Source organism: Rissa tridactyla, chromosome 5, assembly GCF_028500815.1.
Source record: "Rissa tridactyla isolate bRisTri1 chromosome 5, bRisTri1.patW.cur.20221130, whole genome shotgun sequence".
NCBI lineage: Eukaryota > Metazoa > Chordata > Aves > Charadriiformes > Laridae > Rissa > Rissa tridactyla.
Genome location: NC_071470.1, coordinates 39,819,119 through 39,830,214, shown reverse-complemented (window position 1 = coordinate 39,830,214; position 11,096 = coordinate 39,819,119). Strand labels below are relative to the sequence as shown.

Here is an 11,096-nt window from a genome sequence, read left to right as displayed (position 1 = left end):
TTAAATCAAGAAAGTCCTGATGGTGTAATGAATAAGGGGATCTTATCGGGTGGTACAGGACTGGCAGTCAGACAAAGTGCTCCCAGCTCTGCTAAAACCTCCTCCTGGGACTTAGGTTGCGATGCTTTTGTGCCTCAGTTTCCCCAGCTGTAGGAACTGGGTAAATACTGCCTTGGACAAGCATGGTATCAGCTCGACTCATGCTTATCTGTGCCAGGTCTGATCCCGCTCCCACTCAGGACCCCTGCCGAGAGCCGAGCCGGATCCAAACCTTGCTCTGCCCCATCCTTCCCCCACTCCATCTCTATTGATTTAATAAGATGGAGAGGAATTAACGGGGCCGGAGCATTGGAATAATGAAAGATGAACAAAGGGGCAGCGCTAGCAAAGATGCTGCCAGCTTTTAATGATGAGGCCGGGCAGATCCCCTGCTAGCTGTCTCTTTGGAGTGGCGATTAAGAACATACTGTTATTGTTAAGGCAGAGAGATAAATCCCTGCACCGTTTCTGATGTGATCAGCCGGGGCTTCTCCCTACAATTTGTGATCCTATTGTGGACGGTGTTTGCCCTGGGCAAGGAGAGTCTGGGAACCACTTATGAACCATCCTTTGGTCATTAGCCTCCTCATTAGGGGAGAACAATGTAGGAGAAAAAAAGATAATTGAAGGGAGCAGCAGGCTGATCGTGCACTCAGGACTGTATCAGGGCTGCCTCAATGCTTAGTTTGTTTATAATTCCCAATTAATTTTAAATGCGTGGTTTCGGGATGCTCCTAATACCCGCAATTGCAACCCCTGTGAACACGGTGTTCAGGTCTGTGCTTGACGGGAGGACCACGGAGCATCCTCCGAGGCCTTGCCGGAGGGTATTAGCTTTTCTGGGGGGGGGTCACCCAGACTTTGCTGTCAGCTGGGTGAGCCCCATCGCAGACTCAACCCGTGAATTCCACCCACGCACTATTTGGAGGGACCCCAGGCAGGCGGGACAGGCTCCCAACAGCCGGGGAGGGGGAGGGTGACGGCTTGAAGCAGGTCCCGCTCCCTCATTTCACATCTGGCTGAGATATGAGGACAGATGTGACACCGAGGCGTGCGACACCAAGGAACAGCCCCGCTTGGATCAGGGACAAGGTCTCCCCACCGAAAGGCCGGGGCAGGATCCAGCCCTGCGGAGCCACATTGCAGAGTGGGCTTAATTCAGATCTTGCTTGGAAATACCAGCCTGGGTGATGAATCGCAGGAAAGCCCTGAGGCTATGGGGGGAGAGGTGCGTTGCCCCACAAGCTTGGCGATGGAGTAAGAAAAGGAGCAGGTCCTGGGACGCCCTGCCCTGTCTGGGTGCAGGGCTCCGTGCCCTGGGGAGGAGGGGGAAGAGCCGCAATTCTTCAGGATGCTTGATATTATCAAGTGCTAATGAGACCTGTGTGGGGCTGAGGTGCTTTGCAGGCCATTATCCCAAATTAACCTGACAATGTAGCCGGGGCCGGTGTCTGAAGGGCGGCTGGGGTGTGTATTGGCTGTCTGGGGCTGGAGGGAGAGAAGGATGCTGCCCTCTGCCTTCCCCCCCTGCCCCAGCTTCCCTCTGCCCGCACCCCTGAGCAGAAAAGATGGGCCTGGCATTTTGCAGGGTTAGTCTTCCACTGCACGAACATGTTGACTAGGCTCCCCGAGAGCTTTGGCCAAGCAAGAGGTAGAATAAGGCGATAGGGATGGAGAGGACGGGGGCTGCCTCCGCTGCGGGCTGGTGTTTGGGCACATCATTCTTGGAGGAAACTCCTATGTTCCCGAGTCCTCATGTCCCTCCCATGCTGCTACTTGCACGGGGCTTTCACCAGTGCTTGGGCAGTGGATCAAGCTGGGGAGTGCTCTGCTGAAAAGTAACCATGATCTCAGATGAAGCATTTCCCTGGAGCCGGTGGCTGTCCCTCTTCTGGGCTCTCAGGGGGATGTATGGGGCTGGCCTCTTGCCACCTGCAACCCGGGCTCCCATTGCTGTGCAATGCCATCAAAGCGAAGTGTCTTGCCTGTCCTGCTGTCCTCACACCAGTTTGGGTCTGTTAATGGGACCTTGCAAGGTGCTTGAGGATCTAGAAGACAAAGCGAACCGTGGCTTTACCCTGCTGCAAGCAGGAGAGAGGCCGTTTGCCAAGAGCAATCGAGACCAGCACCTTGTTCTGGAGCTCTCTGCAGCTCCTCAGCACCTGGTTGAAGGTGGCAAAGCCAAGGCAGGGCAGCGGCCCAGCACCTGGCACTGTTAGGTGCTCCTGGAGCCAAGAACATGAACAGTAATGATCGTTAGCCTCAGTAATTTCTCTTTTCTTAGACTTTATGATGAAGGAACAAACACGCATCAGTTATTCTCTGGGGAGAAACACCATGCTCCTCTTTTCTCAGTGAAAATGAGGCCCTGTTCCCCTCTTCCCATGGGATTCAGTGGGATTTGGGTTAGGAAGAGAAAATCACCAGCTCCAGGAGCCACATGATTTGGGGATGTTCCCCATTTCCTTTTAATTATTGGATTATGGATTATTATTTATTATTATTATGGATTATCACAGGAGAAATGGCTGCAAAAATCTGACACAAAGCTAAAAGCTAAAGCTGGTGTTCAGCACCTCATTTTTAAGCCAATTTTGGAGTTTTTTTAAGAGTAAAAGGCATGAGCTCATGATTTCAGACTGCTTAGGTTGGTGGTGCTGGGCTAGTTATCCTAATGAGAGCAAGCACACGCCTGTCTAATCAGCGACAGGAGCCCTGGGATCCATCTTCTCCCTAATACAATGCGACTGAAAGGATGCCGTCGGTCGAGAAGACGTTTTCCCACTTGCAGGAGGACTCAGCCCCGGATTACAGATGCACAGAATCCCCATCACGTTTTCGCGTGTGCTTGCTGTGGGTTTGGGGAAATTTCCGCCACTTCTTTCGCCCGCTGAGATGGTTTTGCGGCTTGGAACGGGATGGAAAAGGAGCCAGGCTCTCCCCACCGATGGAGGCGAGGTGTGAAATTTCTCATGGGCAAACAAGTGAGAGCTGCGGGGTGCCCAGAAGAAGGGGGACAGAAAAGATGAAGGGGGGGGGGGGGGGGAGAGCGGAGGAGGAGAGAAAGCAGCAGCCAGAGAGACAAAAATCCCCAAAGCAGCAACCTGGTTTGAAGAGTGGGGCGTTTTCTATGAGGGGATTGTAAAATGCACTCTCTCTTTCCCCTTTGCAGGGGGGAATAAGGGCCCCCACTCTATCTGATAGTCATTAGCATCAATTAGCCCCGTTTGAAGTAGGCAACATCTTTGTCTCTTTGCAAAAAAAGAAATAAAAAAACCTTTCAGGGAGCCCATAATAACATCTGGAGCAAGGAGAGGCTGAGCTCAAGTTCCCCACTTTCATCTCTTGTCGAGGTACTTGGAATGTTAATGCAGCCTCATTCTTTAATGGAGTTATCAGGAAATGCTTTTCACCCCCTTCCCTTTGCTCAGGGGGGATGTTTACAAAGGGCTGGGGGCTTTTTTTTTGTTGTTTTGTTGTTGGGATTTTTTTTTTTTACCCCCCTAGGGAACTCCCCCTCCCCTTTTATTTTCTGCGCACTCGAAAAACAAAACTGGAATAAAATTTTTAAAAAGCCACCAAAACCTCACTACCAAAAAAAAAAAAAAGAGGATCAGGGTCCATCCTTTCATCTCCCCTGCCCAGCTCCTGCAAAAGCCCCCTTTGCTGGAGCACATGGGGTGGGGATGGAGCCGGTGATTCAACCTCATGTGGGCAGGGGAGAGGCGGGGGGGGGTGTTCCCGGAGCCCCCGCTCTGCCTGGCTGCTGGGTGCTATATTTCCCAAGTCATTACCAGCGAGTGAAAATTTCCAGCTTTCCGACCGAAATGCATTAGCTGAGCACACAGTACTAATGGGAAACAGGACGCGTCATTAGGCAGCGAATTCGGCCAAGTGGGAGAAGCCGAAGGGGAAAAGTCAGTCGGTGCTTTTGCTGGTTGCCCGGCCCTCCGTCCGTCTGTCTATCCTTCCTGCCAGCAGCATCCCACCGTCACCCCCTGCTCTGCTGACGGCTCACCCATCCCAACAACAGCAATGTAAAACCGCTCCCTTAATAACCAGAGCATCTCCAACACCTCTTTCATGGGAATTAGAGTGGCAGTCACAACTTATTATAAAGAAGAAAAATAATTAAGAGATTTATCAGGCTTTTAATAAAACAAATCAAAAACTTGTATAACGACACCCACATATATTTTAATCCACACAACCTCTGGGCAAGCAAAGCCAGAAGCTGAGAATCTCTGCGGCTTTATTTTGTCGGTGGCGGCTTTTTTTTTGCACGGGAGAGGCTTCGGCCACTTGCCCAGCTTTGAACGTGTGATTTCAATTAAGCACATAGTTACACGGCGGCAGGATTGGGGCTGGCTGTTTGGATAAGGAGCAATAAAGCAGCAGCTGTATTTATTCACTTATTTTGAAGCTGCTGTGGAAGACAGGATGCTAAATGGGAGAAAAAAAGTGTTTTAAAGGCAAACTTGAGGGACTCTTTTGTCTCCTGCGGGCATCCTCTTCCCCGAGGTTCCCGTAGCCATCACCAGGGTGCTTCCTTGCAAGCAGGATAATCCTGCCCATGCATTCCCATAATTTCCATTTGCTTTGAAATGCTCAAAAATAGAGAGGTGCTCGTTTATAACGAGGTCCATTTCTGCGGCTTGGGCAGTGAAATGAAACTTTAAATGGCACGAATACCTGATTTAGGGCAGGATTTACTGGATATGGACAGCTAGCCTGTGCACGCAGAGATGTTTAATGCTGGGTTATTAAACCATGGGGGATTTTTACTCCGTGTTTATTAACCCGGAGACTCCAGTCTTGGGATTTCTCTGTGTTTGCATACACTGGAGTGAATTTTCAGTGTGAATTTGGTGCTTGTGGAGATTTGAGCCTGAACATTTGTGCGCGCACAGGGCTGTGAATCCCCCAGCACTGTGTTTGCGGAGTACGCTCACATCTGGGTGAGGTGTCTGTGCCATCCGCAGCTCTCCACCAAACCCTGTCTCTGCACTTGGCTCCGGGGGGTGTCACAAGGGAATGGCACCCAAACCAGACGAACAGTTACATTTCCACTGCACAGTCACCTCTTAGCCTGTGCAAGCTCCTGATGTCTTTTTCCCATATTCCAGATATACATACATCCTCTGACACACCTGGGCAGGTACACATGGACATGTTCCTCTTGGCAGGGCAACAGGACAGGCTCGCACAGCTGGTCCAGGTGTATGTCCATGCCCTCGGGCAGAGGGTAGGGGTGGGCTGGCCTGAGTGTTGCCAGGGGGATGGTGAAGTGCGCCTGTGAGACCTGGGGGGAAATTGTGGGTGTCAGGGGGAGTTTGGGTGTCCGTGGGGAGTTTGGGTGTCAGTGGAGTCTGGGTGGGAGCTGTAGGTGTCCATGTGGATGTCTATGGGATGCCAGCAAGGCTGGTGGGGGGAAGGTGTAGTTGGCCATGAGGAAGGGAGGAGGTGTCTGTGTCAGAAGCAGCAAGTATCCACGTGGGTGTCTGTCTGGAGTGGGTGTTGGTGTGGGTGTCAATGGAGTAGGAGAAGGTGTCCACGGGGAAGGAGTGGGTGCCAGTGTGAGTGTCCGTGGGGAAGTAGTTTTTGAGTGTTGCTTTGAGTGTCCCTGGTGAAGGAGTGATTGTTGGTGTGAGTGTCTGTGGGGAACGAGTGGGTTTCAGCGTCTATGAGGAAGGAGCAAGTGTTGGCATGGGGGTCTGTGGGGAAGGAGAGCGGGTGCCTGTGGTGGGAAGACACAGGTGTGTGGGCGGGTGTCAGTGGAAGAGCTGGTGTGGAAGGAGAGATGTCCGTGGGCTTGTCGGTGGGAAAGAAGGGGTGTCCGTGGGGGTGTCGCTGCAGGCCAGCGGGCGTGGGGGCAGCCCCCCTTGGCCCCCCCGCCGCCGCTTTGCATAGGAGCGCGGCTCATCCCACCCCATCGCGTCCTCCATATAAGCCGGCGGGGCCGGCAGCCGGCACACTGTCCCGGCCATGCTGCACAGCCCGCCGCGACCCCGTCCCGACCCGCCGCCCCCCAAAACCCCCTTCCACATCGAAGCGCTCCTCGCCCGGGAGCCGCCGCGACGTGGTCCCGCCGCCGCTGCCTCCGCCCCGCCGCCCCCGCGCTGGCCCGCGGCGGCACCGGGCCCCGGAGCGGGGCTGGGACCGGGACCGGGACCGCTGCTGGGCGGCTGGGGCTGGGGCTGGGGCTGCGCCGTGGCCGGGAGGGGCGGTGCAGGTGAGCGGGGGTGTGTGTGCGGAGGGCTCCCGTCCGGCACGGGTCGGGGGGGGGTGCGTGGGAGCGTGTCCGGAGGATGGGCAGGGAACGGGGGTGTCGTGGACGGGGCTGGAGTGCAGGCGGGGGGAGCCGGGACCTTCCAGCCGGGCGCTTGGGTGGCATCACCCGCGCTGGAAAATAAGGGGGTTTGGGTTTTTTTCCCCCATCGGCTGTAGTTTCATTTCTCGCAGCCCCTCGACCAACCCCAAGGTAAAGAGTTGGGTTGGGGCTGTGGAAAACGAAGGAGGAAGAGCGAAGAATTTCTTACTAATTATTTTTCCCCACTGTAGTGATTGATAATTGATACTAGCCATTTACCCCAAACATGAAATGACTTCGTCAAGCGGCACCTTAATGACACGATTTACATCCTTCAGGCTTGACTGCAGCAGAAGGTTTCGGGTCAGGGACAGTCCCTCCCATGTCCACGCGTGCCCCCACCTGCATTTTAGGGGTCGCTTTGCACACACTGGCATTTATTTCTCTTTTCATGTACTGGAAAGACACCACAACGCCTGTGTTTTCATCACACCTGCAGAAACCTCCTGTAATTTCCCTCATCCCTGAAAGTAATTTCTGCCCTCTGCTGTCGTGTGGGGTCCCCTTTTCTCCCAAAGGTGCCCCTGTCTGTCTGTAATTTTGCTCTCATTGGGACCTCTCACAGAAATGTAAGTACTGAGTGTTTTGCAGCACCCGGCCCTAAAAACTGTTTGTATTTTTAGTGCAAAAGTCCCAAAGGAAAAAGGTTTTTGTTCTCGATCACTGGGTAAAATTTATACAGTTGGTGATGGACTACATTGGGTAGTCCATCAGGGTCTCCGTATTTTCACTGAGGGGTACTGTAACGTAACCTGAGCAAAAAGACTAATCTGTTTTAATGAAATACCTCTATTCAGAGTATTTTTCTTGAAATCAAGTATCTTCTTAGTATTCAGAGTCTGATCTCATTGCTGCCCAGACAAAACCTGCAGTCAAGCACATATTTTACTTGTAGAGAGAACACTTGATTTGATCCTGATAGCTACACTAGTCAGATACCAAAAGTATTTGCTACTCTTGTTCTTTTTTTTAACTACTTAGCATAACTATTTAATCTATTATTTCTTTTAAAAGACAGCATCTGCATAGTTGTGCGTTAATCTATGTATTATATCAAATATACAGGTATGAAAATATAGTTAAACAATTTGCAAAGCTATTCCCACAAAGTATTTCATGTTTGAAATTACGCTTGCTATTATCCCAGTATTAAAATAGAAAAAAAATGTGACAGGTGAAATTATTTTAATGATGAAAATAGTTTTAAGTGCAATTACGGTTGTTAAGCTGTCAGGTCTCCATCCCACAAATCCTTAAACACGCGCAGAACTTACACCCAATTAACGAAAATGAAGTAGGTCAAGGTGCCCATTTGTGCCTGGAGAGTATGACAACATCAGTCATTACAGGAGAGATAAGTAGCGGGTGTGAATCGGTGTCATTATGTGCAGTATTTCTATAAAAGTTAAAGAAACTTGGCTTTCCATGATCTAGATACATCACACTAGGCCAACGTCCCTCGTGGCTGCTGTTGCTGTACCCTGGTGTTACTGGGCAATGACTCTGGCTGAGGGGGACCTCTGCGAGCTGCTGCATCCAACCTCTGCTCAAAGCATCTCAGACAGATGGCATCGCCCCGGGGCTGAGATTTCAGAACAGCCATGGTGGAGAGCATTAATAGCCTCATCCTGCAAATCCATACTGCTTACAACACTTCCCACACAGAAAAGTCCCCTTGGCTGTACTAGCGTGTTCTTTCTCAAAGTTAAGCGTGTTCCTGGGTGTTGGCAGGACAGAAGCTGTGGTACCATCAAACATATCTTAGCGCTGGCCTTGTCTGATTCCTAATATCTTTACAACTGTACTTTGATTCTTGGCGGTGTTCTCATGGCACCCAGCGGTCTTGTCTGTGCAGGCAGGTCCTGCTGCCTGGAGTCTTTCTGGGTGTCGGGACAGGAGCCAAGTCCCCAGTCCAGCAGTTTTTGGCATTGAGCAAGATGGGCTCGACTGTCCCTCCAGCGCTTCACACTCAGATGTGTAAAGTCTATGCTAATGTTTCTGTGCATGTCATAACTCCAGAACCAGTATCTTGGATGTTGAGGGTTTTTGCCCCCTTTACTCAGCCCTTGACTGTGGTCTCCCTGCCTTGCAGTCCTCCTGGCAGTGAGATCTGGCTTCAGTGAAGGTCCTTCAGGAGGACAGAGCTGGATGGGGATGAGCCCTGTGGCTCCTGGGGGATGGTCGGGGGTAGCAATCACACGCTCCTTATGTACATAGAGATGGATGTGAATCAAAGTCTGTGCTGGCAGGATGAGGGCTTTAGAAAGCAGAGACAGCACTGCTTTTAGGCTGGTGCCGGCTAGTCCTGTGACAGTGCTGGTGTTGTATTGTATGTTAATTAGGTAATTATGGTTATCACCAGGCCACAACTAGATAGGAGACTGAGACCAGATCCACTTCTTAGTCCTGCTTATGCCTCTGCACACGAGGAACTTTATGGATCAGTTAAACCTACTGAGACCAAAGGACTGAGGGCTGGGATGAGGACCTGCAGAAGGGCTGGTGACTCTTGTCTTCATGAGGCCAATCTGCCAGCTTCAGTATCTTCTCCCGAACCCTGGCTGACCATGGGTGCCAAGGGAAGGGTAAAAGCAGGGGCCAGCATGGGGTAAACTGTTACAAAGATCCTGTATAGATGGAGGTCAAACCCTGCTCACCTCATCGAGACTTGACTTCTTTGGGTTTGGCTGCATGTCCAGGACTGTCCTAGGCTGTACCTGTGGGTAAAATCATAGAATATGTTGGAAGGAACCTCAAAAGATCATCTGGTCCAAGCTTTCACGGGAAAGGGAGCCTAGATGTGATGATCTAGGTAGGGACAGGGTAGTGACATCCCTGCTTTTCTTTTTGGTGCCCCCTTTAGCGCATAGAGCAGCTGCATTTGGATTTCAGCTACAGCTGAAGCAAGCTGGGCTTGGCACTTCAACAGGGCTGGAGGAATGGCCTCAAACATGCAGACCCTTTCAATTGCTACTTCTTTCTGGCAGGTCTGGAGTTGTCTCCCTGTGTAGGGGCCAACTCACTGGGCCCTGCTGTGCCTTGGAGGTCCGGGGGGCCCTGCAAGATAAAGAGGGTCCGCACTGTCTTCAAACCAGAGCAGCTGGAGCGGCTGGAGCAAGAGTTCCTCAAGCAGCAGTACATGGTGGGCACAGAGCGAGTTGACCTGGCTGCAACTCTGCATCTCACAGAGACTCAGGTAAGAAACGGGGGAGCTGGGGATGGCGGCATAGATCCTGGGTCTGAGTTTGGTCTGCGGTGATTCCCCTGCTGTGAAGTGCAGCGGGAGGAGGACATGATGCAAAGTGACCTGTGGGACTCCTTGCTGCAAGATGACATTGAAGCCACATGCCTGGAGGGATGTGAGCTAGGTTTAGATGGTTTGTGAATAAGAGCATCCTTTTCTTAATCCACGAAGTGGAACAAAAAGCATTTAGGAGCACAAACCCGCTTGCTTTAGAGTTCAAGCTGGGTTGGACTAATGTATCTACATTGTTATGATCCTCTGGAGACAGTTTATGCTTTAAGTGTCCTTTTATAATACTGGATCTAAATATTTTTTTTCTGCTCTTCCCAGTATGTTTCTGCCCTTCCCACTGCAAGCTGATTATTTAGTGTGGAAAGGAGGAGCCATGTGATCTTCCGTAGTGGGATCCAAATTCAGCTGGGAAAAGGGAGAGTAAAGCAAGGGAGGTTCTGGGGGGTCAGGGAGGGTGCGAACAGCACAGGGAGCAGGGGCAGGGGGTAGGTGGGTGCCTCATCATGCGCTCTGGCAGTCCTGCAGGGATAGGTTCAGTGGCTCATGGGAGCTAGGGGTGGTGCTTCCTTCATTCCCGTGGCCAGAGCCTCCTCTGTGCGGCTGCGTCCCCCTCTCCCCGGGTCCTTTCTCCCAGCACCAATCTGCCCATCGTAGTGTGACCTCCTCCTGCCCGCATGCACTGTGCCCCGAGCAGAGAAGGGGTATGTCCCCCTCTTTAAGGAACTCTGCTTTATGGGGACATTTGCCTCAGAAGCATGTAGCAACGGCCACCATTGGAAAGGGACTCCTGGAGACCTTGGATTAAACTGTTGTGCCATCTTCCTGCTAGGTGAAAGTCTGGTTCCAGAACCGGAGGATCAAATGGAGGAAGCAGAGCATGGAGCAGAAGGCAGCAAAGCTGTCACAGTTTGGGGTGACACAGCCTGCCACTGCAGACTCGACAGACATCAAGGACCACGAGGAGGACACCGTGGATGTTGAGCTTTGAATAGCTGATGATATTCAGCTGCCACTGTTGTTTTTTCAGCCTTGTCTGCTCGATGGAGATACTGGGGATGCAGGCACATTGGGGCTTCTTTGGTCCAAGTGAGATGTTACACTCTCAATCCGAGAGTTGGAGCTCCAGGACAAACTGCAGCTGGCTGGGAGGAACCCCCCAAATATTGTTTGGCTGCTGTTCAGTAGCCATGTGCCGTAATTCCTGGGGCTTCATCACCAGGCTGGTTGTCCTTGATGGTGCCATAGCTGTGGCAAGGCATGTGATCTCCTGTTTGCTCTTCAAGCACCAGGACACACAAAGAGTTCCCAGCAGAGAGGCTGGGGTGACAATCAGACGGTGCCTCTGACAGCTGGGAACATAAGGGCATTTGAACACGGGGTCACTTGCGTTGTGTGTGGCTGTGTGCTCCTAAGAGAGAGACCTGTGCTGGC

The 11,096-nt window shown here is 51.8% G+C and overlaps 1 protein-coding gene across 1 annotated transcript; it reads left to right on the top strand.

The window, feature by feature from the left end:
• The first annotated feature begins 6,024 nt into the window (after positions 1-6,024).
• On the top strand, positions 6,025-10,653 carry LOC128910183 (homeobox protein not2-like). The gene is made up of 3 exons (XM_054203133.1): positions 6,025-6,271; positions 9,397-9,605; positions 10,495-10,653. Exons 1-3 carry the CDS (start codon positions 6,025-6,027, stop codon positions 10,651-10,653), a joined length of 615 nt encoding a protein of 204 aa, XP_054059108.1.
• The last annotated feature ends 443 nt before the right edge of the window (positions 10,654-11,096 follow it).

What these genes read in the sequence shown, in the direction of transcription:
- LOC128910183 (XM_054203133.1), top strand. Translation starts at nt 6,025, where the DNA reads ATGCTGCACAGCCCGCCGCGACCCCGTCCCGACCCGCCGCCCCCCAAA. An exon ending in GGCCGGGAGGGGCGGTGCAG is followed by an intron (nt 6,272 to 9,396) that starts GTGAGCGGGGGT and finishes TCTTTCTGGCAG; the next exon opens with GTCTGGAGTTGTCTCCCTGT. An exon ending in TGCATCTCACAGAGACTCAG is followed by an intron (nt 9,606 to 10,494) that starts GTAAGAAACGGG and finishes TCTTCCTGCTAG; the next exon opens with GTGAAAGTCTGGTTCCAGAA.